The sequence below is a fragment of the Lepidothrix coronata genome, unplaced genomic scaffold, assembly GCF_001604755.1.
Source record: "Lepidothrix coronata isolate B3197 unplaced genomic scaffold, Lepidothrix_coronata-1.0 Scaffold194, whole genome shotgun sequence".
NCBI lineage: Eukaryota > Metazoa > Chordata > Aves > Passeriformes > Pipridae > Lepidothrix > Lepidothrix coronata.
Genome location: NW_016690374.1, coordinates 115,623 through 136,737, shown reverse-complemented (window position 1 = coordinate 136,737; position 21,115 = coordinate 115,623). Strand labels below are relative to the sequence as shown.

The window sequence follows — 21,115 nt, the reverse complement described above, 5'->3', positions numbered from 1 at the left end:
CTTCTACACATCACCCCAAACTTAAATACAACTCATTACAAGTTTAGGCAGCACAATTAAAAATAACCATGTGGAAGCAGAACAGCTGGAACGTTGTGCTTAGTGCAAATGTTGATGACCCTTGCTGGCAAATACAAAAGCAATAGCGGAGATAACCCAGGGATGTTTCATTCATCTTAAGTTCAAAAGGGGGCAGACTTAACAGCAGGAATGCTGCCTCTTTCTGGGATAGCTTTATGATTGTAAATTGTCATTCAGAAAGATTTAGGTTTCCCAAGACAAAGCTGATAACAACGGGCTCAGGGACAGGAGAAATCAGAGGATTACACTAAGCGTGTAGTGGTCAGCTAAGCAATGTAAACGTAAGGGACTCTGCATGTCACCATAACTGCTTTGGTAACAATAAGTGTGATCCAAATACTTCATCCCTGACACATCTGCTTGACTGCTCAGCATGAGCTCTCTGTTTCTTGGGGCAGGGGCTGGGAATAAAGATGGGGAAGCCCCCCCAAACCAAAGAAAGCCATCCTGTAAACATTATCAGACTTCACTACCTAATGGAAACAAGATTCAAGTAATTGCTGCAGAAAACAAACAGCCAAACACCAGTTTTAATCAGCATTAAAACAAACTACAACTTCATAATGTTTTATGACAGTTACGTAATTAAGAAAAATGTGTATAAAAAGCTATATATACAAAATAAATTGATAGAAATGAGTGTAGTAAATGTGTTCAGTATTAAATCACTTCATGTGCAGCTGCTCTCTTTGGTGCCATTTAGGGATAGAAGAGCCTCTAGCATTGCTTACCTTGCTATTTTTTAGGTACTGGGAAAGACACATCCTTGATGTGCTCTGCATTCAAGTAGTTGCTGTTTGCAGCCTCTCTAAATGCAGATCCAAATCCCCCTGCTAGATTCCATTTTAGAGGGTGTCCTCAGAGAACATACATTACGAAGCTCAAAGCTGTCATTGTTTTGTATTATTTCTTTTATTTTTATATTTTTAATAAACCTGGTCAGTCAGTGCTCCAGATCCAGGCAGCTCTGGTCAATCCACATCAGAGTCAATACATCTCTTGGTAAATCTGCCAGACACAAACGCTGCTTGCAAACGCTGCTGTTTCCCTCCTCTTGGGGCTCTGGTTAGCTACAACTGGACCACACTTCAGAGGGATCATGAAGGCCTTTGCGTGCATACCGAATGGTACTGAAATTAATCAAAACCTCCCAACCCAAAAGATGATTTATAATTAATACTGAAGAGTCACACAAAGGAAAAAAAACAGTACCTGAAAACTGACTGGTTTATAAGAATAGCACACCAAAAGTAGCTTGGTACCTGCAAATTCCACTCTCAAAGGGCAGCTTTAACAAAAACGTTACTGTAATTTCTATTCAAATCACTAAAAAGAGTAGTGCCCAAACTCCCTCTAAATAACCATCTGAATATTTAAAATGGAGGTTTTTAATCAAAGCTTGTCACACATCTGAGTTATGTCACTGCAGTCTGAGAATAACACTGAAGGAAGTCAGGTATGACACATGCTGACTCCTTTCCCTGCCCTCCTCCCATAAATACGGCTTTGGTAGGTGCAGCAATGATTTGTATGTTGTAGATGCTGTGAATAAATAAGAGTAAGAAAAAAACCAGTATTAGTTGTGCAGTTTTAAGTCATTTCTATTTATGGATTTCCCCTCATCTTCACAGGGACAAGTTTATTTCAAGACATTTCAGAATTCTGGAGGGGAAATCACACTGAAATCTTGCCCTACATTAGACTTTTGTCCTCACACTGAGGATTTAATGCCATTTTTTGGCTCTTTGAGTGTGTGGATTTTCTTAAAAGAGAAAGCAGTAAGAAATACAAAAGCAGTTTCTAATTGCAGGTAATATCAACTATCCTACAGTAACTACTATGTATGGCTTGCAATAGTAAATATTTTGATGGATCTAAAAGCTTAAGGGCTGCTGTTTTTAGTGACAATCTAGGTATTTTCAAGACTCCATGATACAGAGTAGGTTAAAGCACAAAACAGCATATGCCACATGGCCCAACACCCTGAACAATTGTTTTCTAAGGATCCATCTCCCTTCCAATCTCCTGAACATGTAAAGTTGTCCTCACTGCACTCACTGGAAGCTCTTCAGTGCACAGGCCAAAAGTACCTACTTGCTGTTGCTGCAGTGCCCTGGCTGCTTGCAACCCCACAGCCAAACAGCCATCCTGCTCCCTCATTCTGCCTGTCTGGCACAGCACAAGCTAGGGAGCTGTCAGGACACAACTCTAAGACAGAAGATGTCATCCTGCTGCTTCGGACAGGATATCTCCTCCAAAGCCCATGCCTGCCAGGAAAACCTAACCTCCCCTCCTACTCACTGGCACGCCCTTAGAGTTCATCAATACAATTACCTTAGAGAACTTAAATCCTTTATATCAGCCTGGGGTTTCTTAGTCACCAGTTCCCCAAGGGGAAAAGAAGGGGGGGGCTTGGGGATGGTGAATTTGAAAGAATCATATTTGAATTATTTTGCTGTGTTTCATATTTGTCAAAGTGACTTTTAGTAATGCCTACTTTTACACCAACAGTAACTCCAGCCTCAGGAGTATCCTAAAGCCCACTGCTCTCCTCCTTTTCTCACCTCAAATATGAAAAAAATCTAGGACAAAATATTCCTGTGATCTGCATAAAGATGTCAGAAGCATCAGTTCTTCATGAAAAGCCACAAAAATGTCCCTCAGATATACAAAAAACTGGTTTCACAAGACCAGTGTTTGCTAGAGAACGCACATAGAATTAAGCTCACTCTGTTTACTTACAGTTTTTCCTGTAGATTCATGGTCCTGACTTAAGAAATCAACCAAGTTATACTGATATTAGCCTACAGTATATATGCATTCATACGGGGGTATATCAAGGTCTTTGGGGAGTGGCTGGGGGAGCAGAGACCATATTGCTGAATCAGTGATACTTAAGAGACACACATTTTGCTTATAGTCCTGCTAGATGATGTCTGTGCATGGATGTGTTATTTCACCTATAATACACTGATGCAGTAAAAGCCAGATGATATCCCAGGCCCTCCATTACAGTTCCACCAGTTTTTGGGGCTGCAAATTTTGGTATTCAGAATAAGCCATTTGAAATTGCAGTCTTCTCTCTCTGTTATCTATCCCATGAAATTTTGCTGATGCAGTATTGCTGAGAGCTTATATTCAGATGAGCACATCTCACTTGACATTTTGAGAAGAAAAAAGGTAAACCTTTCAGTTTAATGTGTAGTAAATGTTTTGTAAGTTCTGAAATAAGCAAATGCAAAATTTCTTGTACAAATTTGAAGAAACATTATGCAACTTTTATAAAACATGCAAGTTTGGACCATTACTTCTGTCTCAAGAACATCCAACAGTGACCAAATCATGTTCATAGATTCTCAAAGAGTTCTTGTTCCAGAAGATGAATATTTAAGAAAAGTTTATTATTTCCAAAGACAAAAAATACTTATTTTAAACCTCAGAGTATACTCCATACCTTAGTATTTCCATCATAAACATATTTAATGGAAGTAGCAATCAGTCTGGGAGACAAAAAAAACAGGTTATTTTGGACTAGATCATCAACTCGACTACTATCTGCAGTCTGTATCAAAAGGGCTCATGTATATTTGTAATCAGCATCAGCTGAACATCAGAAAAGTTACAGACAGAAAAATAGTATTTGTCACTTTTTCCAGGTGCAAAATTCCAATACCACTCAAAGATGAGTTAGCAGTTTTCTCTACAGAGGAGTGAGGAAATAAAAAACCCCATGTTGTTTGCTGTAGGTCTTGAGCTATGGATGGACTTGATTCCATACAGAGGAAATACATTTTGCCTTTTGTGAACATGTACATCACTGCACAAAACACTCAGTCTTCAGCAATTCCAGTATCACTTAAACTGGACTTGAAAGTGGGACACTACAGTATGCAATTTTTCAGTGTGCTAACACAGACATATGATTCGAGACTGATTTTCTTGTAAGTACCTGATATTTGTTTAAATGGTACTTTAGAACCAATAAAACCTTGTGCCTTTATTAAAAAGATAAAACAAAAGTATAAAACAGTATTTATAAACCATCAAGAAACCCATGGAAAAAGCAGCACTCTTCTGGTTCCATTTTCTAACATCACACAACTGCAATAAGGTTTTTCTCAGGGGTACTTTACCATTTTGTTGCTGCCTCACAGGAAACACTGCAAACAGTAACACCAAATGTAACAATTAATTCCTTTTTGGATTGGCTTCTCTTTGTATGCTGACAGACAGACGTTTGAAAGTAATAATCGATGTTTTTTTCAACTAAACCCCAAGTTTTCTTCTTTGAGCTCTGTTCTTGACATGGTTAAATAAATCAAGTTAAAATGATGAGGAGGCTCAATGCTATAGCAAAAAAGCAACACCCAAGTTAAAAGGCTTTTACACTGTTGGCATTGCCTTACTCCAAAGCACAGCTAGTAGAAGGAACTCTCAGTCCTGAAAGACTTGGAGAGCTATGATCATGGGGTAGACTGGTTAACAAGAGGAGGGAAGAAGACATCATCCAGTCCCTTCCCCATCACCTGGCATCTGAACGATGTATACTCGCACTTCAGATTCACCAGCTAATGCTTTATGCTAATTCTTCTTCTCTTGTTTTGTTTTGGTTTTTTTTTCCTTCCTTCTCCTTTTATGTTTCCTTCTGTACTCTGGAGACCTGCTATGGAAGTGACTTCTGCAGTGCCTAAGGTATGAAGTTTGCCCGTGAGGAGGTAGGAGTCTCTGCAATCTACCCCCACCACTGCAGCATAATAAAAATGCATAGTTCCCACTCTGGACCTTGTGCATCCAAGCAGGGCACTTCAGGATCTGGCCCTTTGGTAGCAGTATATAATTCAGTGTTGCATAAATGCACATTTAGAATCTTAAGGCATCTGTCTTAACTTCCCTGCTCTGCAATAGTGCTTACAAGAATCCATTGTACTGTGCAGAAACTTGAATTTCTTGTCTCTTCCTAAAATGTTCATGTTCCATTTTTTCCAGCTCAACTTCTTCAAAACAAAATTAAGTAATATTCAAGTTCAAAATGTGTTGCAGAAACCTAGTGAAACAAAAAAGGTAATAAATAGAATTATTCCATTAGTTTTGAAAAAAACTAGATCATAGCGTATTACATGAATGTAGCTGGGTAATGTGATTTACAGACTTCTGTTTGAGTACAGCAGTTAAAGTAATCAGCATTCTGAGAGGTGTGGGTTTGTTTTGTTTCTGTTTTAAACCTCTTATGTTTTAGAAGATTATCTGTGCTAAGAACATCAATCCATCACCACTGACCTGTGGCTAAAGTCCCTCGGAACCCTGATCAACAATTTAATTTTTGAATTAAATTGACAGATATGAGGACACAAATGGTATTTGCCTAGGCAAGACTGGGAAATTGGCCTTCTGCAAATCAAGCTCTTTTCACTAGAATAGTCTGGGCATTTTACTTGTCAGCCATGACTTTGCTTCTGCTGCATGTTATAGGCCTAAAATTGAAAAATACAACTCTTAGTTTGTTACAGGGTATACAAAAGTGCACTGAACAGATGTTGGATCTCGCAGCTACTGCACAGTTGCCTACAACAGCAGGGACTGGAATTAACCACCTCAGCCTACAGAAACTGTGCTCAAATCCAACTGAATTCTGAACATTGTGCTACTGAGTTAGTTTGAGGTAAGATATACCCAAAATGCTTTGCATTGGGTGCAGTTATGCACTATTTATTTCTACAACTTTTAAAACTACTGCAGTTTAGGCAAGTGTGACACAACGTACAAATTCTTCCTTCATTAAATCTGGAAGGAAGAGAGGGAGGATAGAAAGGAAATTCATCTCAAACTATTACCAGTTAATTGTCTAGCTTAAGCCAGTCATTTATGCTCCCTCTCTAGGTCAGTGGAAAGAAAGATTAAGACTTCTCTATAATACCCTATATCAAAGGCTACTGGGATGAGCTGCTCTCAGAAGACATCCATTCCTTTCTATGAAGAACAGAAAAGCCTTAGTAACCTATTTAGATCAGATTAAGTTTTATATAGCTAGAGGCTGAAAGGAATCCCTTGCTTGGGACATTTGCAGATTTATATAGTATTAAGAAAAGGTGCAAAGGGGAAACTTACCACTAGTGAGTTCTCATGGTTGAATAGATTTTCAGAAGTACCACTAACTAGTCTGATTTTGGTTTTGTATGAGTTTACACTGAGCAGTCTGACCAATATTGGTGCAAATATCACACCATCACCCATAAAGACTTTCAGAGAGATTTTTTTCCTTGAAAACAAACCAAACCTCTCCCAAAAATAATTCTAGGTCAGAAGGCTCACTAAAAAATAAAAAAAGGAAAGGAAAAAAAGTGATCCTAAAATTACTGAGCTCACCAAACTTAAATTTTTTTCCAATGAAAATGGAAATTACTTGCAAGAATATCCCCCAACCTCCCTCCAAAAATAATTTAAAAAAAAAGGCAGGGAGTAAGGACTCAGCTCTCAGCATCGACAGTTGTTAGTTGACCAAATATGATTTCTCTTCCAGAGAGCAAAAATTAATTGGAGCTTATAAGCTCACCACAGTACAAAGTCAACATAAAACAAGTCTAATTTAGTCACTGGAAATACACCAAGGGAAGTTTCCACATGCACCAGCACTCACTGTATTTCCTAAATGCAAAGTGGGCGCACTTTATTGTAAAAACAGAAGATCACTGTCAATTCCAAACGTGATGAAGCAGTCTCTATGCAGATACCTGTATTCACTTGTTCCTTCCCTGCGCACATACAACTTCCTAAAGTGTAAGAGCAGAGCGTGGCCCACCAATATATGATTAAGAAAAAAAAGACAGTTAAGGAGCTGTTCCCTAAGAATAGCTCTTCCTCAAGTAGCACTTCATCTTGAAATTGCATTAACATCGGATTCTTTTCCCTGGTCAGGTAACAAATCCAGCACTACACAATCTAAATTAAAGGATTAGTCTGACTCATCCCAGACCTAGCCAGCCCATGTTTCCTGCACTATAGCATTACTCCCATTCTTGTCTTCTGGACAGCCATTCTGAGTTTTATTTAGACTTTTCTATTACTCATCCAACATCAGAGGACTCCTCTGCATTCCATGACTAGCTGATTTTGGACTTCAAGATGTCTGTTGTTATTTATATGTATACAGAAACAGCAATCAATTATGTTAGTCTTACCTGTTTCTCATTGAGATGGTTGGTTAGTAATAAGCTGAGATCAGCTTTCCAATGAAACTATAATATGCTTTTTTGCACCTAGAATGTGAGAGAATCTCAATTATGTGTTTTCGCAGATTTGCATAACAAATAGCAAAGATTTCAAACCAGAAAGCACATTAACCATGTTGTGCCTATTTTACAAAAATATTTTCCTCCCCCTAATTAAACATAAAAGATCTCAAATCTCAGAACTGAAGTGCAAAAGTGAGAATTATCTATCTGTCTATCTGTCTATCTGTCTATCTATCTATCTATCTATCTATCTACTTAATGTAATAACTAAGTTTGGAGTAGAGTATGGGATGCAAGTTAGTAATAAGTTCTAAACATGCTGACTTTATTCTATGGAACAACTTTTCTTCTAAATGATTCCAGCTAATTCCTAAGGACTATCTACACCTTAAAAAAAAAAAAAAAAAAAGGAAAACCCCCACCACAAACAAAACCATAGAAGAATAGAAAAATCATCATAATGTTTACAGTTCAGGCTACCTGATTTCACGTTTTCCTCTTCAGGGCCACTTTCCACCCACTGACAATCACCGGCTAGCAATCGGTTTTGTGATTCACTGAGTGGTCGAGTAGGAAAGGACTGATTGGATCCAGAGCTGAAAAGTAAGCAAAGTCAACAGGAATTCTGTAATACCAGTAGCTGCTTATTTCAGACATTTCTAGAGTAGTGAAGTTACTTAACAGCAAAGCAAACAAATAAAAAAACCCCCTACAGTGCCAACTGAAAACAGCCTCCTTTCCCCAACCCTAATTCCCCAATAGCCTTGTTCCGGTCATCAGTTGAAACCCCTACCTCACATAAGCCCCTCAAAATTCTAATGGAAAAAAAGCAGAGTTTGATACACAAGAAATGGCACACTGAGAACAGTCCCACTGCCACACAGTTAAAAAGAAAACCTAACCAGTACCATTTGTAAGAACAGCCAAATGCCATCTTATCCAACATAAATGCCCAGGCCTTCTTCTGAACAATCTTCTGAGTGCAAAAGGATAATGTGCTATTTGCACAAGGGTCCTGTTCTTGTGTAAATCCCACAGGTTATATTGTACTGGAAGCAATTTCTCAGCATTACATTTGAATCCTCTAATGTCTGGTTAGTCAGGTGACTGCTGTTGACAACAATCTTCAGCTACCAATTCACCAAACTATACAGAGACTTCCAAAATGGCAAATGTAAACACCCCCACAAATTGCACATACTCCTGTCTCTCTGAATCTAAAGCAGGCTTCCTGAAAATACACTGAAAATACTATTAGTGTTTCCATAAAGCCATATCCTCTATTATAGCAAAGCCAAGAAACTGTCAATTTTTTAGTATTAATCCATTCTGTCCTTCTGTGAAGTACCTTACTCTGAAGATGACAAGAAATGTAAAGAATTAAAAAACTTGGAAACCATTTTTTTCTCCAGATGAAGTACAAAACTACAAAATCAGCACCTTAAATGCTATAGTTACCTTTTGGCAGATTCATTTTGGCTTGAGACAGTAAGTTGCTCTGGATCCATAATCACCAAACGAGTTGGAAAATTGCACCCATCACCCAAACTAAATGAGAAACAAAGGCTCAAATCACTGTTTGCAGTTGACTTTAATGAACTGAACAAGGACCCATGCAAAAGGCTACAGGCTTGAATCAATTACCTGAGTGCAGTATTGAACTCCAGACTTAAACAAGACAGTTCTACCACTAAATCAGAGGATCAGTTAATTAAATCTTGGAGCTCAATTGATTCCCACCCTATCACACAGTATGGCTTGCTGAGCACAGGATAAGTCTATGTATTTCAGAAACATGAATGTACTTCTGTGGACTGTAGCCCCAGTCTTCCCCCAAACCATCGTGCACACATAGTGAGACTTGCTGGTATTTACAATCCCAGAAGCTGTATCATAAATAACATTTTGGTGGCCATACTTTCCCCTCCACTCGTAATTCTGAAGTTAGCTAAGCCTTCTGTTAAAGCAAGTTTATCAGGATAAAATGTGGTAGCAAAACAGACTGACTCATCTACAGCATTGCTTCTGTCTTTAATCACATGGTAGCTGAGCAAACAGCTGCGGCAACTTAAGATCTTGTCATTACCTCTGCTGTTTGCTACCAGACCTCAGCTTCACAAATAGGTTCACCAACACTTTAAACTGACATACAGCCCCACAAAAGTAGTGTTGGAACACACCTCCTACTTTGTTCTGCTGAATTCCGGTAGTGGTGGGAGTGGTGAGCAGGTCAGTCTTTCTTCATCAAGCTTGTCTGTGACTCCCCAACACTGGCTCAGCTGAGTTTTAAAGCCAGCATTTTGCATCATATCAGATTTTTTCTTTTGCTCTGCACTTTTTTAGACAGCTTTTGATACCGAAAGTGTTGCAAGGAAACGGAAAGCTGACAGCAAAAGGAAAGCTGCCAAGTGTTTTCAGGGGCAAGTGGGGGTGTTTTCAAATTGTTGTTGTTTTGGTGCAGCTGAAGTTCAAGCATTTCTCTCTCCTCTGAGTTGCAGATTTCTGCTCTATAATCAGATACTAATACTACCACCAAAAGGTGTACAATTTTTGCAATACAATTCTCAAAGCTTTCCAAACTTCTGTATTTAAAAGGCCCTTGTCAACAAGCTGCTTGTCTTGGACTGAAAACCCTGTGCAGTTTGACAGTTTTCTCCTGCACATTTTCCCTACAGTAGTATTCATCTGTACAGGACTTACAAGTTGGCTTTTCAGTTGTACTTTATTTTTTAGGAGAAGAGGAAGCAAGGTGAAAGTTGTGAAATCAATTTATTCCCCTATTCATTCCTATTCAAACTGAATACCTGGTAAAGATAGGGAGTAGCCAATACTTCTTTTCATCTCCAAAAACTTCCCTCAGATTTTTGCTGCATCCAAGAGAGAACCCATTTTTATCAGGGCCATTTCGAAATGTGGGTGCACGGAATGTTTCTGTAAAAGAAAAACACGGAATCTCTCTAAACTGGTAAGGAGTAAGAGAACATGAATACACATACTCAAACTTCTCTACTGTGAAAACATTGTTGGACAAGCTGAGACGATCTTGATGTGTATTATGGGGGGAGGGGAAAAAGAAAAAAGTAATCTCAAGTAATGAGAGAAAAAAAACACAGGTTAGTGATAAAAATAGAAACGAAAGGTAAGAAAATCAAGTAAGCAGAACAGACACCTTGTCAACTTTCTCTCTCTACATTTAACATAAGGTCTGAAACAAAGCTAAGTCCCATCTGCATGCCAAAGACAGCACATCCCTTATTCCTTGGTGACTAGCTCTCTCTTTGGCCTGTGAAACCTTCTTTGAGCAGAAGACTTTCTCTTTGAGAATTTACCATAAGCACTGCTGGACCTAAGCCCAAACAGAAAAGGTTTTTCCACTTCTGCCACGATCTGAAGTTGAATTAAGAGCATCCTGTGCTAACAGAGAAAGATGAAAACTATTTTATTAGAAACAGACACACCATGAACTATAGCAAACCACCACTACTCTTCTACTCAGTCCACTCCTTGGCCAAGAAGTGAGAGCACTCATTGCTCTCCCCATACCAATAGCCTGTCGTTTTACAATCACGATCCAAAAAGTAAAGTCCTGTGTTGCCAATTATGACCACTGACTTTCGGGTAAGGTATATGCTAAAGTTTTCTTCAAAGCTAAAAAAGAAACTGTGAATATTCCTTATCTGTAGATATATTGAAAAAGAATTCAAGTTTCCTGTCAAGCAATCAAAATATTCCTTTTTTTGCCCACCAGAAAATTCTAGCAAGCAGAAAATTATTTCACTTTTAATCAACCCACTTATTTTTGAAATTAGAAATTTAAACTCCATCGAAACATATAAGATTTTGACTTATTCAGTTGCGGAAATATCCATCAGTCCCTGTCCCACCACACCCTTCCAAGTGTTTCCTAGCAAGAACTTCAGATATTTTAACTAATGCACACAACTTGGTTATGTCAATCAATGCCATTTAAAACATTTAGGCATAGAAATTTGGGAAATGTGCATCAGTGCACATCAGTGAACATTTTTATCACACTGCTTTTACAAGCTACTTCCTAATAATGAGGTCCATATTCTTTCACAGGATTTAAGAATACTCTTTTGGAACTAGTTCAAAATGTTGTATATATCCATACTAGAGCCTTTGACTTGGCTGGGGCCACCCAGCTACTCAAAATATTAGAACAAGAGAGTGGCAAGTAGCAACTGGGTTACATACTTCACACGATATAAAAACCCAACAAAAATGCACCCAACAGTGCCGCAGAGGTCTCAAAAATACAAACAAAAGAAATGAACAGTCATCATGAATCTGAATGCTTGGCTCCAGCAGAGGAACCCTACACAGGCTTTATTTCCCTGTATCTTTCACCTTTAATTACTTCCACCAAATCTGCTTCTTATTGCCCAGTATTTAAAATTTGAGTTTATATTTGATGGCACATCATGTAGGCATCATATTCTCATCGAATCGTCTGTTTTCTGGACAAGGAAAAGTTCCATATTCCCATTAACTGACCTATGGTTGATCTGTTTTTGCCAACTAGCCAGCAGTGGTAGCTGAAGAGTGACAGTATGCTGATGAAGAACATGGCTGCCACAAAGAAAAGGAATAGTACGTGGAACTTTGCATGGGTATCTGGCAATTCATTCTGTGGAGAAAGAGAGAAAGAGGTTAATATGTTAACATTTCCCAGCAAGTACCACAGTATTGTTGCTGAACACTTTCTGCCACACCCACTCTGCTATAGGTCTTTCACCTCGCTTTTCAAATAGAAAAAAAAAAAAAGCAAACCAAGCCCAGCTTTCCTTTCATGTCATGTTAAACTGGTGTACAACAGCCTTTCAATCTCATGAGTACTCCTTCCCCTCGAGTTCAGTAGCACAAGTGCATATATATGTTCATCTGTGGTTTTTAAATGCGCAGTACGGGGCAAGGCAAAACATTTCCTATACTAAACAATGTTAACTGCAGTAACAGCCACAGAGACATGGGAAAAATATTTCCAAAATAATTTTCTTTGAAGGAAAAAAAAAAAAGGCAAAAAACCCATCCAAACCTTTTCCTGGCAAGGTAATAATACTGAATCTAATTCTGAACTGGTGTAATGAATGTAAAAAGGAAATGGTTGTCATATTATGTTTCTAAGACTGAACAAGTCCTAGACAAGATATGGAATAGATCTTCAATTTTTGATGACCTCTACAGTTTAAGCAACAACGAGCATGCACGCAGTGAAACAAATCTGCCATGTCTGATCAGGTAGAAGTGATTCACCAGAAATCTATGTAAAAAACAAGAATTTCAGTACAATCACTATAGAAAAAAACACCCATATCAGATAGTTGATTCCACTCCCAACTATTTTTAGGCTTCTGCTTTCAAAAGGCCATTGGGATTTGCAACAATACTATTCCAGTTCTATAGCCTCAAAATCACAATACTTGTAAGCAGTTGACCTTTAACAGCACTATGAAAGCAGAGAGGCTATTTTTATTCAGTTGTTTAGTTAGCATTACTGCCATTACTTTTTCCATTAGCGCATTCAGTATACCCATTTATCTAAGGCTGACTTTCTTTTTAGACTAAAATACATTTCAATCAAGATCAAGTGCACATAGGTATATCCATATCCCTGTACGCTGCCTGTAATCACAGGCAACAGATTACAAGTCTCCTTCCTTCTATGATGGTGTAAATAGCTACCATTAATGACTGGACTAGAAAAATTACAGTAGGAACAGCATTTAAATAATTACAGCAATATTGGATTTTACCTTTGGACAATTCTCTGCAGCTTTCCTGCGGCAAAGCTTTGCGCAAACAAAGACAATTTATTAAACACTAGTATTATGTTAAGATGAAGCGTTTGAAAACAGCACAGGCTTTGATAAGAACAAAATGGCTGGTGTGCAAATGCGCTCTCGGACATGCCGAGTTCCAACGCCCATCAGCAGTTTTAGCCCCTGTTCTCCAAAAGAATGGAGGAAACAGTAGGTAAGAGCACACTACTAACTTCAAAGGCATAAAATTTTCTACTGAAGCATGGAAGTACTGCTATTCAGATTGTAACTGGATCACTACTTTCATGTGGTTCCTCAGCTTGAACAGCACAACTACAACAAGTGCCTTCTTTGCTAGTTGTTTCCATCACAAATAAGATTTATGTGAATATTCTGTAGGATAAAACCATTCATAAAAGTCTGAAAAGCTCAGAATACTCCTGAGGTATAAAGTAATGGTCTATTAATTACAAATTTTTTCTGACTTCAGAACATATCTATTACCATTAGATGTAACTTCAGCCAAAACTATAAAAAATAAATTGCCGTTCTTTGCACATATTTCTTTGTTTAAAAAAAAACCATAACACATCAGTACAGTTTTAATGCCTCCCAACTTCCTTCAATACAGAGATGTTTTTAGGATGTATCTTTAGCGTAACATCTGAAATTGAACCAGTACTTAAAAAAATAAAGGAAGAAACAGGAAAAGTTAGTTTAAATTCATTTTTAAATTCCAAACTTTACACCTAAAGAGTGGTAGCCATCCTAGCTAAGATGCTAGCACTTAGTGAATCTGTTATAGGCAAGATGTATGGCTTTTAAGCTACATTAATCTGTGTAGAAAGCCTAGGGAGAGCCCAGGGATTGACCTTGGAGTCTGGCAGATGTACAGTGTTTTCAAAAATGCTGGCTACAGCCAGATCATGCTACATAAGCAAATGATAAGCAGAGTCCAGCTCTCTAAACTGCCATCTAAATTCAGTCTCCTTATTTACTGCCTGTTGTATTACTCATTTACTTACAATTTTTGTCTTCCCCCTGCAGTAGGGACATGTTGCATTATGTGATCCCCTGAAATGCAGGCTAGCAAAATACTCCAATTACTGCTTATTCCTAAACTTCATCTGGAAGTGATAATGATTTTTCCTACCTCAGAGCACACTGTGGTATTCCTCAATTTCCTAACTGATTTTTGCGACCTGTATTTCTATGACTCTTTTGGAATTGCATATTTAACCAAAATAGTTTTCTACAAAGAATTCTCAGGTCAGTTGATTTTGAAGCTCGAAGAGCAGCAGCAGCAGCTTAGTCTTTGTGTTTTCTGTGGGCCAGAAAATCTATTTCAGTTGTATCTTCCTAATTCAGTAGCTCTATAAACCTGGAGAAGGGTTTTTTGCGTCATGCATGATTGATCTGCATGATCCTCAAGGAGCATTTACCTCTTCTGACTACCCCGCTTCAGCCACTGGTTGTAAGTTCTTGAATGACAGTTGCAGAACTGAAGCATCTTTGAAAAAAGGCCAGTTTTTCCTGGAGAGAAGCCTGCAGTCTTTGAGTATGTATAACAGGCTTATTCACAGTGGTGTTCTAGTAGCGGTCCACATGCCCCAGCATGTGAAAAGAGAGTGAAACTTCACACATGGGTTATTTAAAGTCATTATGCTCAGCAGCAGCACAGAACACAGACTTGCAGGTGAGAGAGCTGTAGAGCTTACAAAAGGAAGCAATTTTCACAATAAAATTTGAATTACTTAGCACACATAATAGACTGAAGCCAGTCCCTATTGTAAAGAGTCCCCTACAAACCCCTTCACAAGAACAGAGTCATTTGAGCATGTGTCAGGTCACAAAACCCCCCAAACAAAAAAGTGCTGTCTGAGCTTGATTAAACCCTTCGATGTGGTCTATGTCCTTAGTGTATGTGCAAGAGGAATGAGGGGGTTTTTTTGTGCTGCTCTTAATACAATGGAAGTTTTGCAGAAGCATGTGCCATCCACCCGGAACACATATCATATCCTTGAATTAGCTAAACTTAGGATTGCAAATTAATTTGGAGGACAATGAAAGACACTGAAAACAACTGGAAAATAGAACAGTTTCAAGGAGGAGGGAGTGCAGAAAGAATAAGAGTAGATACAAATATAAGCTGGGAAGCACCACCATGCACTATGTAAACAAGGGATCAAGGACTGGGCGTTCAGCCAGTGCTGGTGTTTGTGTCAAATCCATTTGGTTAAACTGATGTGTTATCTGCTTATCTTTAACAATTTCCTAGGTAGAAATAAAAGTTACATGAGTATAGGAAAAGTACTTATGAGTATAAATAAAGAAATCAGTCATGTTTCCTTGATCTACAAAACAGATCTTAACAGCAGCATTAGGGTGCAAGCTGTGGTAAACGTTTCTGGCCAGTGTGGTTGCTGCACCACTGTATGAACAGCATCAGGACCTTTTTTCAGCAATTCTGCATAGAACATGAAAGGTGCTATGTAAAAGTCTTGCATGTGCCCATTGGGAAACACATCGACTTTCTTCAACAGAAGAGTTCAGTAGGTGTGCACGTCTCACAATATTTCCAAGTATCTGCGTATGCACATCATGTCTCTACGCAAATATTATCCACAGTGCAAAACAATGGATTGCTAAATTTGTGTAGTTAGCACATACACCTCCACAACCTCATTACAAGTTCTGAAGTGACCAAGGCTACACTCTCCAAGAAGCAGTCCATATTCCTTCCCAGCACTAAATATATCCAGCAGTTTGTTGCACGGTCTCTGTAAAGCATCTATGAGGAAGCAAAAAACCTTCTGAAGTTATACCATTTCTGATACTCAAGTTTAGGGGGAAAAGCAACATCTAGAGAGACTCAACAGCAAAAGTCGAAACAGCAATCTGTCTGATGCTGTAGCAGACAAAGCTGAGCACTAGCAATATACTGAAGCAGTCTACAGATAGCATACGTCAGCAGCATTCTGCTTTGGTTTGGATACAGACGTAGAGAGAAGCTTCCAGAACTCTATTCTGCAGATAACAGCACTTGCCTAAAAGCTTACATACAAGACACATACAACATTTTGCAAGCCTACACGATTATGGTGCTGCTGTCTCTTTTTGGAAATATACTTTTATCAGGCGGTTCTAAGATCAGAGGAATATTGGCTTTGTGGACTGAGTGACTTAATATGAGTAAAGTGAGTCAGAGATCTACTCTAATGGTAAGATCAGGGCATCACCAGATTCCATACTGGAAATATCCAGAACTGAAAGCAAGAAGTGCAAGCACACAACTACATTGTCTATTGTTAAATTTCAGAAGTAGCCCATTCTTGCAGGAAGCATTTGTAACAACTAAATCAATAATAAAAAAATAATCCCTCTTAAGTTTACTTCCTCTGCTCAAGAGTCCACTTCACTGTCGTGTCCGATGGGCTTTGGAAGAGTCTTGCTGCAAATGCTGGTATTAAATGTTCTTTGTACTCAGTTGTCCTGTGGACTTTAGTTGCACTAACACTTATGAAGTAAGATGAGAAGGCACGGACTGGTAAATATGTAAGAGCGCATCTACAGTTTCACTAGAAATTGCATACAAAGCACTGGAAAGCAGCCAGGCAGATGTTTGGGAATAGCACATTCACAAATTAAAAATTTAACTATTTATAGTCAAGCAAGACTGAACAGCAGAATCTGTCAAGCCACAGCATAGACTGACAAACACATTTATGGCTTTCATCTCACAGTACTGACAGCTCAATGCCCACATACTTCCTTGCTCTCCAGTGACAGGCCTCTGTAAAGAACTGACAGACTAATAAAAACACAGTACTTTGGCAGATCAGACCCACAGGCTTAGATGAACACAAACAAACATACTTTTTTACACCATTTATCTTACCTAATGCCAACTGTCTCAAAGTACAGCTATCCTGAATACATGATCAAGCTTCTCTTACCCTGACACAACAGCAACATTTTGCTCCAATCAAGATTACTTCTACTGCTGCAGACAATGACTGCTTTTCCGAGTTACTCTGACAGCAACTAGCATCTAAGAAATATGTGCTGTTATTTACTGAGAAAGATGTGATGGAGACCCTTCCACTAAGAGTAATTTTTCATATGCTAGTTAATGGAAACAGATTAAGGGAATTCCTACACCAGCACTTCAGCCTAGAGATAGGAAGGTACAGTACAAGTTTTTGTAGATGAAAGGGAACAAGTACAGAAGACACTCTGTTCAGCCTGGAATGTGACTGGAACAAAACTGATAGGAGGAAAATAAGACTGACATACAAGGATGGTTGCCCTTGACATAAATGTTATTAAATCCACTAAGATGCACATATGTGTATCAATCATTTGACAACTGATAATAGCTGTGAGGAAGATGTACAGCATTCACACTGTATATATCTTAGCATTCTACCCATATCAGATCAACAAAAGCTACTAAAATGAAGTTTAGACATGCCTATGAAGGGACTCCAAAACACAGCTTAGTCAGTTCCCAAGAAATTATTCTGCCTTATCTGGAAGCAGATTGTCCATAGACAAGTCTAGGAAGATATAAAATTGTTACTTATATTTCACATTTGTCAGTATTGTTATATATAGATGTATATATATCTACACCCAAATCTTCGTTCGCGAAGCCCAGCCATGTGATTCACACACACACACACACACACACACACATATACATGTAATTGTTTGATATGGCCAGTTCTTTCTTTATCTACATATCTATATTCCATAGTCTCAAAAAACCCAAGCTGTGCCACTCAATTTTGACAGAGCAGGGAAATTGCACAGTGTCCTCATCCAAACTTTCTCCCCCAGTTAACTCATCCTGGGCAGTGTAATACATTTAATTCATTAATATTCAGAAGGTTCTTCTGCTTCAGTCACTTTGATTGATGTTGTTAATGATAATGAACCACAGAACAGAGTAAATGGTGAGTGACAACATGCTGATGCAGCCTCCAATAACACATGCAGGATTATACAAATGAACAACAAACAAAAAAAAGCCTTAGAACTTACTGTCCAAAACTTTATGAAGTACTGCAAGACTGTAGCAGCAACAAACAGACAGTACAGTAAGGAATACATTAAAAACAGGAGGAAGAATTTGTAGTTAGAAAATCCCACACAATTATTCACCCTAGAAGGAGGGGAAAGAGAAAGAGGTTACTAGGATATACAAAAAATAGAACAAACAAAAACCCCACAATACATTCAGCTTCTGCAGAGCATAATGTGTATGATGGCAAGTGGTATGTCCGAAACATTTTGGCACTAGTGTTTCAGAAGCATTTTAAGCCACTAGTGTTGAAGGAAATCTCTTTCCTCCAGCAAACTGATCTGGGCCCTTCACATAGATTTTGCCCCCATGATTCTACAGGACAGGACACGAGCTGGTAAAGTGTTATGATTCATACAGTCTGTACAGGAAGTATCTCACGCTATGAACTAACTGCAGTCATCATGGAAGGCAAAATAAACCTCTCCATCAATTTCAATGGATGTTGCTTTGGTTACAAACCCACCTCTAAGTCAACTACTGATAGCAGTATTTTTCGTAGTGATAGCAGATAATATTTTTAGTGTCAACCAGTGAATACAAACTGCAGAAGAGTAACTGTCCGAGTGGGTCATTTGTAACATCTATAATCAAGAACTGATTTTCACACTGTAGAAGGTATCTCCTCTCCTGGTAACAATACCAGAGCAAACAAAATAAATAAATGCTTTTTCTCATAGGTCTCTTAAAGCCAAAGTTTCTCCTACATAAGAAGAAACTGCATGATTTGGACTAGTGGGCTTACAACTCTACACTGCAACACACATTAGGAACAAGGTTTATTTTCACATATTAAAGAAATTCTATGAAAATCAAGTTTTACTTCAAAGTTGCATTTTTGAAGCAGTATCTAATTCATTATTATTATTATACTGAGTTGTTTTTTTTTTAAATAAACTTACCATGGACAGTGGTGGTCCATTTTTAGTACACATCTGAAAGAGATAATTTCCAGCAAGTTAAAGCAAAAACCACATTTTGTTTCTAAGACACATAATTTTAGCTTCTACAGGCTTGGGGATTGGCTTTTATTTATTTATTTTTTGAAGTATTTTGCCCCACTGTATCTTTTAAGTACTTCTCAGTAATGCCAATTCTCTATATTAGAGCAGCCACTTTTTCACCCAAAAAGACCAACTGAGATTCAGAAAAATTATGAAGAGAGTTTCTTAAATTAGCATGGGGAGCATTACTGAGCAACACCACATACCAGTTCATTAAGCCACACTAATTTTATGTGCACACTGAGAGGAAACAAATCCAAAGGACCTTTCGGTGCTGTGTGGATAAGTATGTTAGTCTGGCATTCACTTCAACTAAGTCAACCTTAGGGCTGTATCTGCTACCGTTTGGGGTTTTTTTTTTGCTGCTTGGTAGGTTTTTTTTTAAAGCTAATTGAGGAAAAGAGCAGTGCAGTGGATAATTTGAACAGTCCACATGCCATTTTAATCACGTTTTAGTGTAAGGACAGATACTAGACATTTCAGACAGAGACATTCATTGTATTTGCTAATAAACTTGATTTTAGCCAAAAGATGTGTATTAAGTTCCTCAGTTAACTAGATTTCCTCAAGTTCAGCCTACTGAAGTCTCATGCATAGCCTCAGTTTTCAGTGCTTGTACAGATTTCTCTGATGATTCAGAATGAAAGCAGGGAATAGCAGTGATGTCTTTGGAATGGTTAAGGCATGTGATTCCACTGTCAATCTTTGAGATAAAGATTTTTAGTGTTATTAGTAGCACACATCTGTTTCAAGGCTGCAGAAGCAAGATAAAAAGTTGGATAATATGCATTTGCTGGGGCTGGTATCTCAAGCCTTTAGTTTCAGTCTATGATTTTTTACTTTTTAGTTTCTTTATTTTTTAATATAAGCTCTGTTTCAAAAAGCTACAAGCAGGTTTCTTAAAAAGTTCTGCCATTTTAGACAATGATGCTGTACCATAATATTGCGCCAACAGAAGGAACTTTGCTCTTTCATGAAATCCAAGTGTTGAGGGTTTGAGAAAGAACAAATCGTAACTGTTATGCAAGGGCTGACACAGTGAAGACATGAACACACTAAAGTGATGACTGCAGGAGAGAGAAACTCCATAATTTCAGATTCAGTAACTTACACGTCACATGCAGAACAGTGGTGGCAGCGGTCAGGTTTGATTAGCTGGCATCGATCGCAGTATCTGATTGCTGCATTCAAGTGTAAGGGTCAAGTCATTAGAACTGATTCAATCTAATAAAAGTTTTCCCCCTTAACATGAACTGAATCTTCAAGAGCTTCCTGCCCTTCCCCGCCACACCTGTTCTCAAAGACTGTCATGTACCTACTCTCATACAATATGTAGTTTTGATTTTTTTTAAAGAAATATAAGATATAAAAGCATTTAAAACAAACTATGACTACACAGTACTGACTCCATTTTCATTTACTCTTTGGCTCCCAAGTCTTCCCATCCTTCATCTTCTGGCACTGATCCCCTTTTACTTCTGCACAGGGTACTCAGGCATCCCATTGTGAAACAACATTCTTTCAGCAAGCCAACCTTCCAAATGGCTTTCTCTATCGTTTTTACTAAACAGCAGTCTAGTAGACTGTTCAGTAAATCAGTTCTTCTTCATCTTTCCTGGATATTTTTAAACAAGCCTTCAGGCTTTTCTTAATGGAAATAAGACACCAGCAGAGGCAGTTTGAAAGGAGGAGGAAAGCCAACACCTACAGCTGAACAGTATTGATAAGAGCTGGCAACAGCTTCCCAGACCACTCCAGGAACTTAAGACTGGGATTCCCTTAAAGGGAAGCTTGTATTCGAAAGAGCCAGGTGTCCTTAGATTTTGTTTGGAAAAGTCACAGTAAATTTCACTAACAGTTATTCCAAATAGTTCATGCTTTTGAAAATTCTACAGGGTTGCTAGAAAAAAAAATATATATAGATATAGATAT

The 21,115-nt window shown here is 38.3% G+C and overlaps 1 protein-coding gene across 2 annotated transcripts in view; it reads right to left on the bottom strand.

Moving 5' to 3' along the window:
- Nucleotides 1-3,032: 3,032 nt before the first annotated feature.
- The window catches only part of ZDHHC20 (zinc finger DHHC-type containing 20), a 43,524-nt gene continuing 25,441 nt past the window's right edge, over nt 3,033-21,115 (bottom strand). Inside the window, exons 5-13 of one of the 2 annotated variants that reach the window (XM_017831645.1) lie at nt 20,295-20,364; nt 19,082-19,114; nt 18,140-18,260; nt 11,829-11,961; nt 10,115-10,241; nt 8,769-8,858; nt 7,791-7,906; nt 7,257-7,334; nt 3,033-5,125 (exon numbers count right to left, since the gene is read on the bottom strand). In XM_017831645.1, coding sequence (XP_017687134.1) covers nt 7,297-7,334; nt 7,791-7,906; nt 8,769-8,858; nt 10,115-10,241; nt 11,829-11,961; nt 18,140-18,260; nt 19,082-19,114; nt 20,295-20,364 — 728 coding nt within the window. In that variant the 3' untranslated portion in view covers nt 3,033-5,125; nt 7,257-7,296. The remainder of the gene's footprint in view (nt 5,126-7,256; nt 7,335-7,790; nt 7,907-8,768; nt 8,859-10,114; nt 10,242-11,828; nt 11,962-18,139; nt 18,261-19,081; nt 19,115-20,294; nt 20,365-21,115) is intronic. The other variant, XM_017831646.1, reaches the window with a different exon arrangement.